This window comes from Plecotus auritus, assembly GCF_963455305.1.
Source record: "Plecotus auritus genome assembly, chromosome: 5".
NCBI classification, from domain to species: domain Eukaryota; kingdom Metazoa; phylum Chordata; class Mammalia; order Chiroptera; family Vespertilionidae; genus Plecotus; species Plecotus auritus.
The window spans coordinates 68,124,485-68,146,457 of NC_137776.1; the positions used below are offsets into that span (position 1 = coordinate 68,124,485).

General features: G+C 43.4%; 1 protein-coding gene across 2 annotated transcripts in view; it reads right to left on the reverse strand.

Moving 5' to 3' along the window:
* KIF5C (kinesin family member 5C) overlaps positions 1–21,973 on the reverse strand; it is a 174,902-nt gene that overhangs the window by 94,707 nt on the left and 58,222 nt on the right. For both annotated transcript variants that reach the window (XM_080668529.1, XM_080668530.1), the window contains exon 2: positions 9,018–9,108. In XM_080668529.1, coding sequence (XP_080524655.1) covers positions 9,018–9,108 — 91 coding nt within the window. The remainder of the gene's footprint in view (positions 1–9,017; positions 9,109–21,973) is intronic.

Consider the following 21,973-nt stretch of genomic DNA (forward strand, 5'->3'; position numbering starts at 1 on the left):
GCATCTCCTGTTCCACAAACAAAGAGAAATGGACTTACGTTCCTCTAGAACTTGTTAGGGTAGAGGGAGGCAGACACACTACTCCCAGTAACATCAAAATTACAACAGATGTGAAGCTTATACTTTCCTTTTAGTAGAAAGATACTTGGGTTTTCTTCTCTAAGTGGATCTCTTGAGATCAACCAGGGGAAGAACCATTACCCATGCCCTGCATCTCTGGAGTGAGGTGCAGAATAGAATTTCTTTCCTGAAGGTCTGATTTGGGTTGGTTTGAACCCTGGCCCAGGCGAGGTCCTTGGGGAGGTTTCTTGTGAAGGATACACCAGAGCCCCTTCAGAGGGAGCTGGTCCAGAGCCGTGGGGGCAGGGCCCCGCTCTGTAAACTGAGCCACATAGCAACAATCCAATCAGCCCAGACACCGCCAAGGCCCTGACGCAAAGTTAATGCCTCTGTTTTTAGCGACTGAACCCATCAGCATCAAGGTTTCTTTAACGCACTGTGAGCACACTGGGCACCCGCACAGGGCAGCCGGCTCCCACGGGGATGCGGAGGGTGTGATGGAGCCTGCTCTGCACTGAAGATTATCTGTGGGAATTCTTCCAAAGCAGCAGAGGTAAACAAAATACATTGTGTGCAGGTTTCCCTCGACCCTCCTTCATCCACATAAACCTCATGGAAAGGGGAATGGTGCATAATTAATACCCTTGACCACCCTCTCTACATAAGGGGAGGAGCCTTCATTCCCCAAAGGATGGTGCAGGGAGAGGACCCCATACCCAGCTGTCCTCTTTCAGGGCATGAAGCCAAGCAATCAGCTCCATCTAGTTCAGGTCCTAATCAGGTGTGTTTGGTTGGTGGGTGTGTGATGCCAGTTGGTTTTTGTTGTTTTGTTGGATTTCCTAAAAATATTTAATATATATTTTACTGATCTGAGGTTACTGAAGTCTGAACTGAGGCCAGAAAAGTAAGTGGGATGTCCTTTAGGAAACTAAAGAAAGGAAAATTAAGTGGCAGGATTTTTAAATCCTAGCAGCCCTCAAAAGTTTGCGTCAAGCTATATTGAGAGAATGTTCACACGTATCAGACTTCTGGTAATGGTTTCCCTGGTAACGGGAAAGCAAAAACTTGAAGAAGACGGAAGGGTTGGAGGTTCAAGCTTCAGTTTTCACGAAAATGCCAACTTTCTCAGAGAAAAGATTCCTTAGAGCTGAAAACAGTGGCCAGAGCAGAGAGCCTCTACGCGTACATGAATGTGATAAGCTTTGAGAGACCTGGGAAAAAGGTTCCGAATTTTGGCTGTACTTTTATTTATTTATTTATTTATTTATTTTTGAGAGTGCATTGATGAAAGCTCAGGACAGGGTAACAAGGAAAGGCCTAGGATAGGAGAAGCCTAGGTGGGGCTGCTTTGTCTCTGGGAACATGGGGAAGAAATGAGCCAAGGCCGGGCTGCTGTCCTCGCCCTGGGAAGTCAGAGAAAGACGGCTTCGGGATAAGCCCAGCACTCGCTGATGCTGCCCAGGCTCCTGCAGGTCGCGTGGGGTCCCTGGGACTGAGGAGCGGCGCCTCCGGGGAGAATGGGAGAGGGGAGGGCGTGGTGTGCTCCTGGGAGGGAGCGTGCTCCTTCGGTTGTACTTACAGAATTCTATATTCATGGCACAAACAACTCCAGGCAACCAGGATTCTAGCCCCCATCACCACACTAAAGCTTCTATTTCTTTTTTTAAATATATTTTATTGATTTTTTACAGAGAGGAAGGGAGAGGGATAGAGAGTTAGAAACATCGATGAGAGAAACATCGATCAGCTGCCTCCTGCACACTCCCTACTGGGGATATGCCCGCAAGCAAGGTACATGCCCTTGAATGGAATTGAACCTGGGACCCTAGAGTCTGCAGGCTAATGCTCTATCCACTGAGTCAAACCAGTTGCAGGGGTGGGCAAACTTTTTGACTCGAGGGCCACAATGGGTTCTTAAACTGGACCGGAGGGCCGGAACAAAAGCATGGATGGAGTGTTTGTGTGAACTAATATAAATTCAAAGTAAAGGAACGGAGGGGAGAGCAAGAGAACCGGATAGAACAGCCGGATCCGGCCCGCAGGCTGTAGTTTGCCCAAGGCTGGTTAGGGCGAGCTTCTATTTCGTAAACATTAAACATCTCCCCCCAAACTGAACGGGCTTCCTTAGCTTAAGCCTCCATGTAGGACGCACTCTGGGACCCATTAGCTCAGGCATTAGGACAGGGCTAAGGGAGCCAAGGCCGAGGGTCCAGCTGCCTCTGCTCCTGGGAATGGGCCCCTGGCCACCCTACAAGTGCCCATGTTCCCAGGCGGGGACTCTGAGCAACCCGCCACACCCTAAAGAAAACTCACCTCAGCGCCCGAGCCCTGCTGACAGGAGAAAACCTGCGCAGGCTTCTTCCTCTGAAGAAAAGCAATGGGGCCGGGACATCGGACTAGGTCTCCCAGAAGCCCCAGCCCAGGCCACCTCTCTGAATCCCCCTCACACTCAGCAGAATGCAGCCCCACTAACCCTAGGCAGTTGTGGCTCACCGAACGCCTGTGGGGTAAGAACTGGGACACATACATGACCTTGTGGAGTGAGGAGCTGAGGAGCACATGGAGCTATATTAGAGAATCCCTGATTGCTTGCTGCAGCTATTTCAACAATGAGCGCAATTACTTTTATTTATTTATTTTTTTTTAAGAAAAAGAGAACAAATAAAAGCCCAATAGAACAAACTCCACTTGGCCTTTAAAGTCTTTACAATCATGTTACAATAAATTCATTGTTGAAGAAACTGTGTCTAGTGCTCAAGATTGAACGGAGTGATGGCTGCCCTCTATCAATTCAATTCTGAATTAGAAGGTAATTTAAAAAGAAGAAAAGAAAAGAAAAGAAAAGAAAAGAGAAAAGAAAAGAAAAGGCTCTCTGAACCCAGTGTTCTCTATTTTCTCCCAAACTCTGCGTTGGGGAGGGAGCGTTGTTTGTTTATTTGCTTGCTCTATGTGTGGTTATTTCCTCTAGGTGGAAAGGAGAAGTAGGGGAGGACTGAGGGGGTGCAGCACAAACAATGCATTTGGGGATGGACCACTGAGATGACAGGAGATGGAGGGAGCCGGAGAACCGCCAAAGAAAGAGCGAGCAGGCCTGTGCTAGCGCCACACGGAGCCACACAGCCACCCACCACCTCTAGCAGAAACAGTCCACAAAGGCACTTTCATCACGTTGAGTGACAGTTCCTGGGCCAGAGGAAAGCATTTGTTTCAGAGTCTCTACCGTGACAAAAGCCACAGAGCAGGGAACCAGCTCAGCCAGACAGAACCTTCCTTTGTGACCGTTTCTGGCGTGATGTGATCTCAGCTCACACCACCCGGTCAGCGGCACCCCACAAACACAGCACACGTCCGTCTGGTGGCCGAGCAAACCCGAGAGGGAGTCCACTGCAGGCGGGAAGGGACTTCTCCTCTCCCAAGGGGAGGGAGGAGGGGAGTGGGATACTTGAAAATACTTGTTGCCTCTTCCTGCAGCCTCAAAAGCCAAGTTTTCTGTCCTAGTTTTGCTAATTCTGAGCCCAGGCCTTCCTGGAACAGAAGAGCTAGTTCGACTGTTTGGTGAGAATGTGGGGAGTGCGTAATCATACCTACACACCAATGTTCCTGCAGAGGCTGCTGTGGCCTCCTCCCAGCTTTCCAGGTGAAATGGCCTGTCAGTGGCACCAGGGTCTCTGGCAATAGTGGCTGACACACAAGTCATCCCAGCTTGGAACCCTAAGGCTCTCTCCAGTCAACCAAAGAACACAAGTAGCCCATGTGCAGAGAATGTAGAGGCAATCCTGCTGAATACCAGGGCCAACCAGAATGCTGGGCTAACAGCCAGCCTGCAGGGCCGCCACTGTACCCAGGTGAGGGCCTGCGGCACCTTCAGAACTGAAATGCATTATTGGCAGAGAGGCAGGGCCATCTGGAGGTTCTAGAACTGCAACCTCTATTCTCTCTCCTCTGCCTTCCTCCCACCCCATTCCTGTCCCTATCTTATTTCAATGCCTGGGTTAAGTGTCCATATGGCTGATTGAAAGGAACAACTCACAAAATAATTATTATTAAATGCTCATTTGCCCTGGCCTGATAGCTTAGCTCAGTTGGTTAGAGCATTGTCTGGATACCCCAAGTTTGTGGGTATGATCCCCGGATAGGGCACATACAATAATCAACCAATGAATGCATAAATAAGTGGAACAAATCAATCTCTCTCACTCTCTCACTCTCTATCTTCTCTCTCCCCCTTCCTTTCCTCTCTAAAAACCAATCAATAAATAAAAAAATTTAAATGCTCGTTATGGGCCTGCCAGAAAAGTGTGAGGAGGACAGTGCAGAAAAATCCAAGTAAGTCAGACAAACTCAGGCTCAAGTCCCAGCCTCACTACCCCTTAATTGACTTGGCCCAATTGTTTCACCTCAAATTCCTCTTTGGTACAATGGGGAAAATAATGCTTACACCCCCATAGACCTGTTAAGATTTAAAATACAATAACATATGTAAAGTGCATAGAGGGTGCCTGATAGATAACAGTAGAGAAGTAAACTTATCTCCTTAAGAGTCATATATAATCCTATCTAATAAAAGAGTAATATGCAAATTAACCCTCACTCCGCTACACCCACAAGCCATGCCCACAAGCCACGCCCACAAGCCAATCAGAGCGAATATGCAAATAAACCCAACCAAGATGGCTATGGCCACAGAGAGCAGGAGGGAGGCTTGGGTTTCCCTGGCAATGGAGGAAGCCAAGCTTTCCGCCTGCCCTTGCCGGCTGAGGCCTCCACTCAAGGCTACAAGGTTTCAATGATAGAAGATACATAAATCCAAACAGAAATGGCGGCAGCCACGGAGCTGGAAAGAGCGGGAGGCTAGGGTTGCCCCTGGCGATGGAGGAAGCCAAGCTTTCCGCACACCCTGGCCGGCCCAGGCCTGGCTTAAGGCTACAAAGTTTCAATTATAGAAGATACAAACCCAATAGAAATGGCTGCCAGCATGGAGCAAGCAGAAGGCTTGGCTCCGCTCCAGGCTACAAAGTTTCAATTGTAGAAGATAAATAAGCCCCAGATACCAGGGCCTCCGCTTGGGTCGCCAGGGGGTGTGGCCAGCCTGCAAACCATCACAGGCCCCTCGCCCAGGACACCCCATGCCCCAAGGGAACCCCCACCCTGATCCAGGTCACCCTTCAGGGCAAACCAGCTGGCCCCCACCCGTGTACTAGGCCTCTATCCTATCTAATAAAAGAGTAATATGCAGATTGACCATCACTCCAACACACAAGATGGCTGCCCCCATGTGGTCAAAGATCCTGCCCCCATGTGGACACAAGATGGCCACCACAAGATGGCCAGCAGGGGATGGCAGTTGGGAGGGACCAGGCCTGCAAGGGAGGGCAGTTGTGGGCGATCAGGCCAGCAGGGGAGGGCAGTTGGGAGGGACCAGGCCTGCAAGGGAGGGAAGTTGGGGGTGATCAAACCTGCAGGGGAGGGCAGTTAGGGGTGACCAGGCCTGCAGGGGAGGGCAGTTGGGGGGGACCCAGGCCTGCAGGGGAGAGCAGTTGGGGGGGACAAGGTCTGCAGGGGAGGGCAGTTAAGGGAAAACAGGCTGGCAGGGGAGCAGTTAGGCATCAGTCAGGCTGGCAGGGGAGTGGTTAGGGGGTGATCAGGCTGGCAGGCAGAAGAGGTTAGGGGCAATCAGGAAGGCAGGCAGGCGAGCAGTTGGGCCACCGGGATGGGGCCTAAATGGGCAGTCGGACATCCCTCTAGGGGTCCCAGATTGGAGAGGGTACAGGCTGGGCTAAGGGACACACACACCCCCGTGCACGAATTTCGTGCACCTGGCCTCTAGTAACATAATAGTAAAATAGACCTGAAAATATTCTAAGCTTGAAATTCTTTATAGGTCTATATTTCCTACAGGATAAAGCCCACCAATTTCAACCAAACTCTGATCCTGCCAAACTTTTTTTAAGTCTCATCCCCCTGAACCCTGTTCCACTCTAAGTTGCCCAAACACGCCACATAATTTGTGTCTTTATGCTTTTGCTATTCCCCCTGCTTATATAGCCTTCCTCCTGTCCTGGAGACCCAACCTTTCCAAGAAGCCTTCCTTAATTCTCCAATTCCCTTCCATACCCATCAAAATCGGTATCCAGTGACTTTCTTCTGTGCTCCCATAGCATCTGCACACACCCACCTTAAAACTCATAATACCCATGTGAATGATGATTATGGCTGCACCTGTCTGTTTCCTTTTACTCAAAACTTCTTGCAGAGTCTCACATATCTTTGTTACTCCAGTCCCTAGCAGTATCTACCACATGGTGGATATTTAATATGCAGTACTTGCATAAGGAATGCATGAAAGAAACAACCAAATGAATGAAGTTTAAAGAAACTAGATCTAGAAAACCACCTTCTCCAGCACTGGAGAGTTTACATTTAGTTAATTTGAAAGGCAAATGCCTTGAGTGACTTCTGGAGTCTGGGACATAGTTACTCTTCTTCAACAATAGTATCCACTAACCCTGGTTTTTAAATCCTCGGTATTTATGGGAACCTTCCTATATACCAGGCTGGTAGTCACAAACCTATAACCTCTTCTAGAAGAAAATTCCACATATTCTCTCAGACAACATTTTGAAAAGCACACTCCAGACAAAGATGAGAATGTGGGAGATGCCAGGACTCTAGAATCAAATGTTTGAAACACTTAAACACCCAGTGACGTTGAAGGGAATGAAAAAATCCGAGAGAGCATAAAGTTGCCAGTTAAAAGGAGTCCTCTTGATCTCAAAAATATTAAGATTTGAAAGGAAAGCTCACAGTCCACCAACTTATCATGAATCACAGAGACTATGGTGACCTTCACAGTCATCTGATTTAATTCTTGGCCCCTAGGAAAAAGGCCCCTCAGCACCACCTCCCTTTCCTGATTTAAACAGGGCTTGTCATGGCAAGAGATATCTCAGTTGTAACTGCAATCTATCCCAAGGAATTCTTTCCTGCATATCTATGTTTGACCTGGCTGATGTGGAAATACATGGCCACTTTCCCTCATGCTAGCCTCAGTGGGGGTTAAAAAAGATAACTCAGGTCTTCATCACTCCCCTCTTAATTTCCTTTCAAGGGAAACTAAGGTACTCTTTCTTGTTACAAAATGACTATGTTTATGTAATATTTATGGTGCCTGAAAAATGTGTTTATTATATCATATCAGGGCCTAATTTTATTCTAAATTGTTTTCTTTGTGGCTCACCATATATTGGATTTCAAGTTATCCATAGTTAGGTCACACCTTCATGAGAACTCCCAGGCTATTTCTAACATTTCATACTGTAGAAAAATTCAAACACCAAAAGGGACACAAGCTTCTCTAGTAAATAGAGACTTAAAGATTATCATTGCTATTTGTTAATCACAGGATTTCTTTTAAATGGAGTTTATCTCTAATTACGATGTCAACTTAGGGAGGGTGGGGATGTATTTAGATGGCCCTCATGCTTAGCACAGCATGTGGTAAATACTATTTGGTTCTGATAATGAAGGGGAGAGAAAAAGAAGAAGATTCTGGCTCATATGTGATTACATTTGCTTTAAGAAAGATATGAACAAGTGTAATAATAGAGGGAAAGGAAGGCTGACTAGGGACAAACTAGAACTATATGCTCCAAAAAAACAGAGAAAAAAAAACATGTTTAGATAGAGAAGCAAAAGAGTAGAAGAGGAGATGAAAATTACCACCAGTGTAAGCTCATAATATTAATTCAAAAAGAGCTCAAATTCAGGCATATTTTTTCCTTTTAGTTTTCTCTAAAAATGTTACTGTGAAGACCTTCAAAATTAATTGATTTTTGCAAAAGGAACGTGAATAACCATACACCTCAGCAAGGAACACTGCATACCGACAGGCTCCCACGCAGGTGTCCAGGGTCAGAATTAATCTAACAGATGTACCCCGGGCTGATTTTCATGAGTTCAAAGCATTAGGTTAGTCATCTCTGCTTCTAAAAATAAGATCTAACATGACAAGGTGTTTTTTTCTTACTTTGTTTTTATTTTCTGCTCTTTAAATCCAGAGCTACCTATAAAGGTGGCAGCATCAAGACATTTGAAAGCACAAATGCCAAAGCATTCAAATTTGAAAGCAAGGATTTAATGATGAAAAGCAAAGTAGCAGGAGATGCCCCTCAGCTCAGTGCAGATGGTGAGCTCTGCAAGGCAGGCTCCAACCTGCCCCTGGTTGGAAAGGGTGAGGGAGGGCGACTTGTAAATGCTTCAGCTCCCTGCTGTTATTGTGACACAAATCACTCGGGGCCAAGACCAGTCCCAGAGAAAAAGACAGATCTCCAGGACACAAATGTAGGCTTCAGGCTGCCTAGCTGGAGGAACCAATGTCGGAATCGGAGTGAAATGACTGAAAGTGGGTTAGAGGAAAGTATAACTAAGGAATGCTGAGTAACAAAAACAGCTCAATAACCAGCAAGGTAATGTGATTTTATGATGCTGGAAAAAATTCTTTGATGCTCAAGAATTTTCCACATTTAAGGCTTCTTTCTGAAGAGACCGATGCACAAAATAAATCAACTGAAAATATACAGTTGGAGCATCAGGAATATATATATTTCTCCTTGGAAGGAAAACAGAACTCCCCTACCTGCGGCAGTATTTTAAAACCATTAGAGAAAAAGTGTGGTCCTAGCTCACCTTGCTTTGAAGCTTCTAAGTGATAAAATAGCTCTGCCAGAAAGGTGGCAGAAGAAATAAAGAAATCTCCTTGGAAAGGGGGTGTAGGGAGGTTAAATAAGTTGCATGACATCCCCAGCAAATTAGGACCAGACCTCGGGCTATAATTCAGTGTGCCCAATTAGTAGGCCTCTGTTTACAGTCAAAGCACATTGATTCTTAAGCTGCAAATATCACTTAATGTTTTCAATTACTCTGAAAGGCTCAGGAGGAAATAAAGGAATAGTGCTTACCTTTGACAATTTGCTTTGCACACGCACTGTAAACCTGCTCTTGGGTCGTGCTGGGAGGCAGCACTCTGTCGAAGACATATGGCTTCCCTTGCTGAAAAGGAAAGACAAAAGAAAAAGGGGGGGCACATTAATAGTTTAGGAATAAAAGCACTAATATTAGTATAGACAAAGGATACTAAATCACTGACCCTAATCTTTAAGGCAGTTCTTTCCCAAGACTAGGGAATATGTGTTCAATGTTGAGAATCTGAGAGAAGAAAAGGTGTTTTGTTTTTTACTTGAAATACTTTTTTCTGACGAAAAGGAGGTTGACGCGTCATTCACTCATTTGAACTAATATTGGTTTATTGAGACCTTACACTGAACCAGGCACTAGGCTAGATGCTGCCCAGAAAACAGTCCTGCCTGTGTAAAGCACTATCGGGTGTGGCAGACAACTAATACGCACGCAAGCAAGCACAGGGGAAAATGCAAAATGCCTAAGTGGGGGGCAAAAGGGAGGACAGAGAGGGCACAGAAGGCCTCACTGAGGAAGTGCCTGTTAAGTGGACCTTTAATGGATCAGAAAGACTGCAGCAAGTGAAGAGCTATGGAAGAACATTCCAGACAGAGGGTGGAGCAAGCAGGAGTGGCCTGGTGTGCTGGAGGAGCAGGAGGGTGGCAGGTACAGGAAAGCTGGAGCCAGTGCCTGCAGGGCACTGCCAGCCAAGATGATGGGCTTGGATTTGACCCAATGGGAAGAGGACATGACCAGATCTAAGAAGCTGCTCTTCTTAGCAAGACATCACTGCTTTGTGTCCCAAAGAACTCTAATGTTTTCTTCACACGCCTAAATCGTGCCTTAACTGGGTAGAGGCTCCAGAGACAAAGGAAGCCATCCTTACAGTTGACCAAATGATTTCCCAGGTGTGGGGTCTTGGGATTTGGTTTGACTCTGGACTGTGTGCGATTCAAGGAGGTAACCGTGAGGGGAAGCGGAGAAGCACTGCATGGCACTATATGAGCCCTGCCGCCCGATCACTCGACGTCCAACAGGAGTTCTTGTCATTTACGTGCCAGGCACCGTGCTGGGCACTAGGGCAGGAGGTGGGTAAGACAGACACAGCCTCTTCCGTTCTGCGCCAATGCTGCCCACAGCCTGATCCACCAGGCGGCCCTTCAACTTTACTTTCCCCAGGTGGCAGAGGGAAGGGCAGAAAAGGAGGTAAGATGAGCACCCAGAGCCACCCTCCCCCCACCCACCTTCCTCCCCCGTGCCTCCTACACATGGCTCTGGACACTAGGAACCACCCAAGGACAAGTCTGACACCTCAAAAAGATAACTACTCCTGAGGGACCCAGGGACAAGGCTTGTTACATCCTATAACCTTCACGCAAAACTAAGCACACAGCTGTCAGACTGGCTTAGGATTTTACTTACTTATGACAAGGGCAGGTAAGGTCCTAGGCTTTAGGCGTTATGCTTTAGCTATAGTCTTAGAAAATAGGATTGAGCCAACCAGGTAAGTAAGCTACTTCCAGTTTGAAGTAACTTATTTCAAATTGGAGAAAAAAATGAAGAATTTCGCCCTAGCTGGTTTGGCTCAGTAAATAGAGCGTCAGCCTGCAGACTGAAGGGTCCCAGGTTCGATTCCAGTCAACGGCACATGCCTGGGGTGTGGGCAGAACAATCAATGGTCTTCTCTCATCATTGATGTTTCTATCTCTCTTTCCCTCTACCTTCCTCTCTGAAATCAATAAAGATATATATATATATATATATATATATATATATATATATATATATATTTTTTTTTTTTTAAATGAAGAATTTCAACGTGCCATCAAATAACTCCTGCTGTTTTTATACAAAGCAGCAGGAGTTATTATGTGAAACCCTCTTGCAATCTGGGACCCCTTGGAAGATGGCCAGGGCAAGGGACCCCACCAGTGCATGAATCCATACACCAGGCCTCTAGTCTATATATATAAAAGCCTAAGTGACCATTACAACCAAACGACCAGTCGACCAGTCACTATGACGTGCACTGACCACCAGGGGGCAGATGGTCAATGCAGGAACAGCCCCCTGGTGGTCAGTGTACTGCCACAGCCAACCTCCCATGGCTCCTCACCCTGGCCGGCCAGCCCCCATCAGCCACTGCTGCTAAACCATTCATAGAGACCTGCTTCTAGGTTGGGGTTTCGTACGTAGCAGAGCAGCTCCCTTGCTGCGAACTATTGAAAGTCAGCCCTTGACACAAGGATTTGTCTTATTCCCATCTTCTCCCTTCCCCAGGGGCTACCCGCCCACCAAGGTGGTGGCAGCGGCAAGGGAAGGGGGGGAGGCGGGGAACCATGTGGTGGCGTGGCACCAACAGCGGCATCCAGCATATCCAGCATCCATTCCTTCCGCACCCGGCCCAGTAACTATCGCCTCCTCTCTGGACCCCACTGGGGCCTTCGGGCCCAGGCTGGGACACAGAACCAGGGGTGGGTGGCGGCGGACGTGGCCCCTTTCCTGGGGGGCTGAGGGCCAGCTCCCTCCTTGGGGGCCAGTGGCCAACCTCCCGTGGTCCCCCCCACCCCCGCCAGCCAACCTTCTGCCCACCCACCCCCATGCACGAATTCCTGCCTCTAGTATTCATATAAAATCTTTGGTTAATTTCTTCCCACCCTTCCTCCTCCCCACTTCCCTCTGAGATTCATCAGTCTGTTCCATGTTTCCATGTCTGTACATTAAGCGTCTGCCCCCTGGTGGTCAGTGCATGTCATAGCTACCAATCAAACGGTTGCTTAGGCTTTTATATATATAGATTATAAAAAGGGATCATTTTCTGATATTTTGTTCCCAGCAAGTTGCATTCATTAGTACTTGGTTGAATAAGCAAGAGGCTATTCCTCACCACAATCTATTGCCAACTATCTGCCCACTACATTCTTATTAGCTTTATCTATTTGTAACATTTAACTAAATGTCAGTGGGGTAGAAGGTGAGAATAAAAAAGTCACAGAGTTTGCCTAAGTATTTGTCATCCATGGAACCTTCTGGAAAGGAAATGCAGCTTTGCTTAGTTTAAAACAAATCCACTATTTCTCCAAACCTGATTAGAATCAGCAAATAAACCATCTTGTTTACAGCATGACTCTGCTTTGGGTTTTAGAGAAAACACACAGAATACAGCAGGAAAAAAAATGACCTATACATTACAGTATATGGTACAAAAAGATAGGACTCCCCAATATTGTCATTCAGCTTAAAAAGTGTATTAGTGTGTATTATAGTTTCATTATAAGAGAGGTAGAAGGCAAGAAATCTCTACTCACTTAAAAGTCATTTACCAAGTGAAAAATAGATAGTACGACAATCTCCCATGAACTGAAATTAACTCCCAACAAAAGCTGCTGTCAAGAAAAGATAAAATTTAGAAAAATAGTTTATTATGAGACTTATCTTGCCAGGATTAGCCCATGAAGTAGTTAAAAATATAAGAATTTTTATGTGTCCTTCCATGTGTGCACTAAGTTGGTTACATGCTTTTATTTTAGATGAATCTTAAAGTCTTGGGATTAGAATTTAGTGAATGATTGTTTTCAAAGAACTGATTTGTGGTATAGCCATGCCAGCTGTATAGAGAACTGCATTAAACAACAGCAAAAATTTGATCACTCTTTGGTAATGGTCTAAAAGTCTCACAGATCCTGACAGACAAGACTCATGTCTGACTCCACTGTGGCTGAGAGTTTCTGTGGGCAGGCGTTGGGCTCGCTAGCTCTGGGTGTCACTAAGTTTATAGCTACAAAATAATCTTTGGAATGACATTTGCATACAAATGCTGGGTGCTAACACTTGACACTGATGATGAGGAAACACTCCATTCCAGCCGCCTATTCAGCACGGGCTCTCTCTGACCGCTCTGGCTACTCTCTCTCTCTCAGAGTCCTTTGCTGGTTATCTCCTTCCAACTTCTAGCTAATGGTGTGTCCTACATGCAGCCTCCTCTTGTCTACATTGTTGACCTTCATGTAACTTAAATGAACATTTCAGCCTTCATATCCATCTAAGCTCCAGATTCATGCACTCAATCGCCTGCTGGACATATTTCACTTGCATGTCCATTAGCCATATCAAACTTAAAAATGAACCAGCAAGCCCACCACATCTGAGTAAGAACTGCACTACCAATCACCCAGTTACTCAGACTAAAATCATTCAGTATGTTCCACAGGTCCCACATCTACAATATATCCCAAATTCTATCACATCTCACCATCTATACCACACACTCTTAGTCCAAGCCACCATTGTTTCTCCTCTGGACAATAGCTACTGCCTCCTCACTGGTCTTCCTGCCTCCACCCTTGCTCCTGACGATCCAATTTCCACTGAGTTGTCAGAATGACCTCGCTAAACCTATAAGTCAGATGACAGTATCTCCTCCCTTAAAAATCTCAGGCAGCTCCTGTTACACTAACTAGACCCTCTTCACCCTCAGCTCCTGCATGCTCCTCCATCTCACTGAACTTCCTCCTGTGCCTTGCGTAGTCCTTGGTTCAGAAACCTTGCTCTTAACTCTTCCTTCCCCATAGCATTCTCACACTGCAGATCTTCACTTGGCTGCTCTTTATCACCCTTCAGATCTCAACTCCAATTTCTCTTCCTTTTCGGCTTCCATGGTCCTAACTAAAGCAGCCCACCCCACCCTGGCATCACTCTCTATTGCATTTCCCTATTTGGTTTGCTCCAATTAGTATGTGACCTATTCCCAACCAATCAAATGAACTGCTACAATTAAAGCATTTAACCAGCTAAGACAAGCTACATAAATCCCAAGACCTAATTACATGTAGGCAAACCTGCTGCAGTTTATGAAGGGTACCTGGATAGGACACACACTTCCCAACGGAAAACACAGTAAGCTAGCTTTGCTATGGAGGCCTCCACATGGAGCAGTGCGAACTGCTAGGAGCAGAGCAACTAAGAACTTACCACATACAAAAACTAACAGCAGATGGTTCTCACATTTTTATAGTTAAAAAAAATTTTTTTTAAATCAAACCACCAGAATTCCTATCAGGGCTGTTGAGAGCAAACTGTCTGTGAACCATATGGCCTGTCTATTAATACATTTGACCTGTTCGCCAACAACTGTTCCCCTGCCAGGACGGAAGGTTACTCTGGGAGATGGAGGAAAGCAGAAGACCCACTTAAAGGTTCAGGAGATGGGCACCAGGCAGGTGTTGAGGAAGCCGAAAGTAGTTACCACCAGGAAGAGATCATCAAGACGTAATCTAATAACAATCTCTAAGACCAACCAAGGGTTGTGGCCAAAGGTGGCCAATGATTTAAATGACTTTACTTCTATCTTTATTAAGAAAGAAACAGAAAAAAAAGAGCCTTTAATTTCCACAGCAAGATTTAAACTCACTCTGTGGAATTATCTTTAGACACTATGGAGAATTTGGAAGAGGAACTGACTACTGAGAACAATCGTTAACTCTCTGCCCAGGTGTTAGTGTGTCTTCATCCCTGAAAGTACAGGAGAAAAGCTCCTTTCAGCCTATTCTAACCACCAACTGTACACCCACACCATCACCAACCACTGTGGGTCCAAACTCTTTTATGTTTTAATTTAATTTAATTTTCACAGTAACTCTGTGAGGTAACTATTATTATCCCCATTTCACAAACTGGAAAACTAAGGCCCAGTCACATGATCAGTTCTATTACTTTTGGGAAATAACTTTAAAGTGTTCTTTCTTTAAACTCTGCTGTTTTCCTAAGTAGCTTATGATTTATTGTAAAAGTAGGAGGCATACAGAACAGCAGATGCTAAGACTAATATGAAAGATTAAAGTAAGTGATTCACGAGGTAACAAAAGACAGACACCCTAGTAGCCTCTATTGCAATCAAGCAAGTGTTAACCATGATGAAGGTGGCGCTGACATGAAACCAGTGAGGAAAGAAGTGCTTAAGCTAAGATCAGGGAAGAAGGACCAGGATGGCAAGAAAAAGGGTGACTATGCACATGGCAAGCCTTCTTGGCAACAGACGAAAGACTTGCTATTAAAAGTTGAAGTTATTAAGAAAAATTCTAGAATTTCTCAGAGACAAAAGGTCCTTCAAGGCCATCCCAAACCAACATTATGTTTTACAAATAAACAAATGAAATCTGGAGAGGGTAGATGGTTTTCAAAAAGTCATCGAGCCAATTAGGTAGTTATCAAATTTGTGCCTAGAATCCTGACCTCCTGGCTCCCTATCTGGGGTTCCAGAAGTTCTGGCTTTAGAATCAATTGCAATCTCCCCAGAAATCAAGGAAACAACAAGCATAAGTCTCTGGTCCTTTTTTTCTGCTTTCCTCCCAATCAATTCTAAATTATTTCCAAATATATAACTGATTCATTCCATGAATGAAGTCATTGCTATGAGAACTGGAGTAGTACAGCTGAAGAATTAGAACCCCAGCTTCTAGAGTCAATAGGAAGTTTAGAGTCAGCCCATCCAACCTCCTCTCAATGCACACTTAGCTCCATGGCCTGATAGGTGATGGTGAATGTGCTCAAAACTCAATAAGCTCTAATTATCAGAGAGCTGTGTCCTTGTGTTGATTCTAAATCTGCCTCCCTGAAGCATTAGACCTAGAATTGTCCTTCAAAACAAGACACCCCAGGGCCAAAGACCTACCTACATCCACATAGTAACTTTGTCTTACTTGGGGAACTAAGTATTCAACCTCCAAATTTATTTTATCTAAAAGAGAAAGAGAAAGACAAATGCATTTCGTTCCTAAAAGTTGTATGGATTTGTCTTGACTTGAAGAACTCCAAGGATGTCCAAGGTTCAGTCATCAGTAAAGCATTATGTTTATTGGCACAAGAAGAAATTCAATAAGATAAACTAGAGACCATGAAGGGCTTTTTGGTAACAAGCGGAGAAAAAGTTTCCAAAACATTAACTGAAAAGCAGAAGTCCTTCAGTTAATGTTGATACTCATTTTTTATCAACACAAATATCCTGCCAGAAGTTTTGTTTTGTTTACTGAAATTTCACTCCTTGAATAACAGTGTTCAATTCAGTGCTTGTCAGAATATTCACAAGGTTATGCAAATGTCACCACCAATTCCAGAGCATTTTCATCACCCCAAACAGAAACTCTGTACCCACAAACAGTGACTCCCCAACCTCCCTATTCCCCCAGCCCTGGGCAACCACTAATCTACTTTTTGCCTTTATAGATTTGCCTATTCTGGACATTTCATATAAATTGAATTATATAGGGGAGAGGAAAAAATGGCAGCGGGATAGACAGACGTGTCCCGAGCCTTATCCCAGAGCAGATAGAAAGAACAGGTGAGGGTTGCACGGGGAGTGTTTGTTGGTGAGTTGAGGAACAGCTATATTCCAGGAGACGGTGTGGGACTGCTGGACGGGGGTCCCCTGACCGGGCAGCCCCCACTGCTGCTGGGTTCCCTCCTGGAGCCACTGGCTCGGATGCGGAGACCACGTCATCTTGAGGGGGAAAGTGGATGTTATCAGAAGCCTGAAAATCTACAACTGCGGCACCCACCAAACAGCTGCGAACCCCAGAGCATCGGTCCCCAATTGGCACAAACACACGGATTCAGAGGAGCTCTACACAACACCACGGAAAGGAGAGAGACAACTACATAACCAGACACCCAGAGAACAGAGACCATGGGGAGACAAAGAAACAGCCTGCATATGAAAGAAAAGTGGGCATCACCAGAAAAGGAAGTAAACAAAATGGAGGCAAGCAACCTGTGAGAGAAAGAATACAGAGAAATGGTCATAAGGTGGCTGAAAAGAATGGAAGACAAATTCGACAATATGTGTAAGAACCAAGAGGAAATGAAGAAGAACCAAGAAGAAATGAAAAATGACATCACTGCTGTAAAGAACTCAATAGAAAGCATCAAAGGTAGACTAGAAGAAGCAGAGGACAGCATCAGTGAGCTAGAAGACAAGGTAGGAAAAAATACCCAAATAGAGCAACTTCTAGAAAAAAAAATTAAAAGACAGGAGGAGAGCCTAAGGGAACTTTGGGACAACACGAAAAAAAACAACATCCGCATAATAGGGATTCCAGAAGGAAAGGAAGCTGAGCAAGGAATAGAAAACCTGTTTGAAGAAATAATGACAGAAAATTTCCCTGATATAGGGAAGAAAAAACCCACACAAATCCAAGAAGCTCACAGAGTCCCAAGCAAAATGAACCCCAAAAGACCGACGCCAAGGCACATTATAATTAAATTGGCAAACACCAACGACAAAGTAAGAATCTTAAAAGCAGACAGAGAGAAACAGAAAGTTACCTACAAAGGATCACCATCAGAATAGCAACTGATTTCTCAACAGAAACACATCAGGCCAGAAGGGAATAAAATGAAATATACAAAGTCATGCAAAGGAAGGGTCTGAATCCAAGAATATTGTACCCAGCAAGGCTATCAATCGAAATTGAAGGTGAAATCAGGTGCTTCACAGACAAAAAAGGACTAAGGGAATTTATTACCACCAAACCAGCAATGCAAAAAATACTAAAGGGTCTGATGTGAAAAAAAGAAATAGAAAGCGAAGAAGGAACACAGGGGTAAAGAATAAAAATTGTGACAAATAAGTACCTATCAATAATAACTTTAAATATAAATGGATTAAATGCCCCAATCAAAAGACATAGGGTAACGGATTGGATAAGAAAACATGACCCATATATCTGCTGTCTACAAGAAACCCACCTCAGAAAAAAAGACGCACACAGACTGAGGGTGAAGGGATGGGAAAAGGTTTTTCAGGTGAATGGAAATGAAAAAAAAGCTGGGGTAGCAATACTTATATCTGACAAATTAGATCTCAAAGTGAAGGACATAACAAGAGATAAGGAAGGCCACTTCATAATACTAAAGGGAGCAATCCAACAACAAGAAATAACTCTGGTAAACATATATGCACCCAATACAGGAACACCCAAATACATAAAAAAACTCATGGAGGATATCAAAGGAGAGATTGACAGCAATACAATCATAGTAGGAGACTTTAATACCGCACTATTACCAATGGACAAATCCTCTAAACAAAAAATCAGCAAAGAAACATCAATTCTAAGTGACTCACTAGACCAGATGGAATTAATTGACATCTTCAGAACATTTCACCCCAAAGCCACAGAATATACATTCTTCTCAAGTGCACATGGGTTATTTTCAAAGATAGAGCATATGTTGGGTCATAGGCAAAGTCTCTCCAAATTCAAGAAGATAGAAATCATATCAAGCATCTTCTCAGATCACAGTGGCATAAAACTGGAAATTAACTACAATAAAATGAATCCAAAAAAATCAAAGACATGGAGACTAAACAGCATGCTATTGAACAATGACTGGGTTACCAGAAAGATCAAGGAAGAAATAAAAAACATCATGGCAACAAAAGACAATGAAAACACAACAATCCAAAATCTATGAGACACAGCGAAAGCAATCTTGAGAGGGAAGTTCATAGCTCTACAAGTCTACTGCAAAAAAAAAAAAAAAAAAAAAAAAAAAAAAAAAAAAAAACAAGAAACAATGGTAATAAATTACCTAACCCTACAACTCAAAGAGTTAGAAAGAGAGCAACAAGAAAAGCCCAGTGTAAGCAGAAGGAAGGAAATAATAAAGATCAGAGTGGAGATAAATGACATTGAGACCAAAAGAACAATACAAAAGATCAACAAAACCAAGAGCTGGTTTTTTGAAAGGATAAAAAAGATTGATGAACCTCTAGCCAGGCTCACCAAGAAGCAAAGAGAGAGGACCCAAATAAACAAAATCAGAAATGAAAGAGGTGAAATAACAACAGACCGCACCAAAATACAAAGGATTGTTAAAAAATACTATGAACAACTCTATTCCAACAAACTGGACAACCTGGAGGAAATGGACATATTCCTAGAAAAAAATAACCTTCCAAAACTCAATCAGGAAGAATCTAAACATCTCAATAGGCCAATAACTATGGGAAATTGAAGCAGTCATCAAAAAGCTTCCAGCAAACAAAAGCCCAGGGCCAGATGGCTTCACAGGGGAGTTTTACCAAACATTCAAGGACAAATTAAAATCTATCCTCCTCAGACTATTCCAAAAAATTCAAGAGGAAGGAACACTTCCAAGCTCCTTCTATGAAGCCAGCATCACCCTAATACCAAAACCAGATAAAGACAACACAATGAAAGAGAATTACAGGCCAATATCCCTCATGAACATAGATGCCAAAATCCTCAACAAAATTCTAGCAAATCGGATCCAGCAGTACATCAGAAAGATCATACAGCATGACCAAGTACGATTTATCCCAGGAATGCAAGGATGGTACAATATCCGCAAATCAATAAACGTGATACATCACATAAACAAATTGAGAGAGAAAAACCACATAGTCTTATCAATTGATGCAGAAAAAGCATTTGACAAAATCCAACACCCTTTCTTGATAAAAACTCTCAACAAGGTGGGAATAGAAGGATCATACCTCAACATAATAAAAGCCATATATGATAAACCCACAGCTAACATCATACTCAGTGGGCAAAAACTAAAACCATTTCCCCTAAGAACAGGAATAAGACAGGGATGCCCACTCTCACCACTCCTGTTCGACATAGTACTGGAAGTATTAGCCATTGCACTTAGACAAGAAGAAGAAATAAAAGGCATCCAAATTGGAAAAGAAGTAAAGCTGTCCTTATTTGCAGATGACATGATATTGTACATAAAAAACCCAAAAGATTCCATCAAAAAACTAACAGACTTAATAAATGAATTAAGCAATGTAGCAGGATACAAAATTAATGCCAAGAAATCTATGGCATTTCTATACACCAATAGTGAACTTATAGAAAGAGAGACTAAAAAAGCAATCCCATTTACCATCGCACCAAAGAAATTAAGATACCTAGGAATAAACTTAACTAAGGAGGTAAAAGACCTATATGCGGAAAACTACAGGACACTGAAAAAAGAGATAGAGGAAGACGTAAACAGATGGAAGGACATACCATGTTCATGGATTGGTAGAATCAACATCATTAAAATGTTCATACTACCCAAAGCAATCTATAGATTCAATGCATTCCCCATTAAAATACCAACGGCATATTTCACAGACCTAGAAAGAACTCTCCAAAAATTCATCTGGAATAAAAAAAGACCCCGAATAGCCACAGCAATCCTGAGAAAGAACAATAAAGTTGGTGGGATCTCAATAACAGATTTGAAGCTGTACTACAAAACCACTGTTCTCAAAACAGCCTGGTACTGGCACAAGAACAGACATAGACAAATGGAATAGAATAGAGAATCCAGATATCGACCCAAACCACTATACTCAATTAATATTTGACAAAGGAGGCATGAACATACAATGGAGTCAAGACAGTCTCTTCAATAAATGGTGTTGGGAAAATTGGACAGATACATGCAAAAAAATGAAACTAGACCACCAACTTACACCATACACAAATATAAAGTCAAAATGGATACAGGACTTAAACATAAGATGGGAAACCATAAAAATACTAGAATAATCCACAGGCAGAGATATCTCTGACATATGCCGAAGCAATTTCTTCACCGATACAGCTCCTAGGGCAATGGAAGCTAAAGAGAAAATAAACAAATGGGACTACATCAAAATAAAAAGCTTTTGCACAGCAAAAGAAACCATCAACAAAACAACAAGAAAGGCCACTGTATGGGAGAACATATTTGCAAATGTTATCACCGATAAAGGTTTAATCTCCAACATCTATAGGGAACTTATACAACTTAATAAAAGGAAGATAAATGATCCAATAAAAAAATGGGCAACTGACCTAAATAGAATCTTTTCGAAAGAAGACAGAAGGAAGGCCAAGAGACATATGAAAACATGCTCAAAGTCACTAATCATCAGAGAGATGCAAATCAAAACGACAATGTGGTACCATCTCACACCTGTCAGAATGGCAACCATCAACAAATCAACAAACGACAAGTGCTGGTGAGGATGCGGAGAAAAAGGAACCCTCGTGCACTGCTGGTGGGAATGCAGACTGGTGCGGCCACTGTGGAGAACAGTATGGAGTTTCCTCAAAAAACTAAAAATGGAGCTCCCATTTGACCCAATAATCCCACTTCTAGGATTATATCCCAGGAAGCTAGAAACACCAATCAGAAAGGATACATGCACCCCTATGTTCATAGCAGCACAATTCACCATAGCTAAGATTTGGAAACAGCCTAAATGCCCATCATCAGATGAGTGGATTAGAAAACTATGGTACATCTACACAATGGACTACTACGCTGCTATAGAAAAGAAGGAATGCTTACCATTTGCAGCATCATGGATGGACCTGGAGAACATTATGTTAAGTGAAATTAGCCAGGCAATGAAAGATAAATACCACATGATCTCACTCATTTATGGAAAATAAAGAACATTATAACCTGATAATAAAAAGATAGATACAGAGGCAGTAAAGCACCGAACAGACTGTGAAATTACAGAGGGAAGGCTGGGGAGTGTTGGGAGGGGGGGAAAGAGATCAACCAAAGGACTTGTATACATGCATATAAGCATACCAATGGACACAAGACACTGGGGGGTGGGATGAGGGCATGCAACAGGGGTTAGGGGAGGCTGGGGGAAGGTCAATGGGGGGGATAAAAGGAGATATATGTACTAATATATGAAATATTTTAAACAATAAAAAATAAAATAAAAAATAATAAATTGAATTATATAATATATAGCTTTTTGTGAATGGTTTCTTTCACTTAGCATAATGTTTTCAAAGTTCATCCATATTGTATCATGAATCAATACTTCATTCCCTTTTATGACTGAATAATATTCCATTGTATGCATTTACCACATATTATGTATCCATTCATTAACTGATGGACATTTGGGTTGTTTCTACTTTGGGGC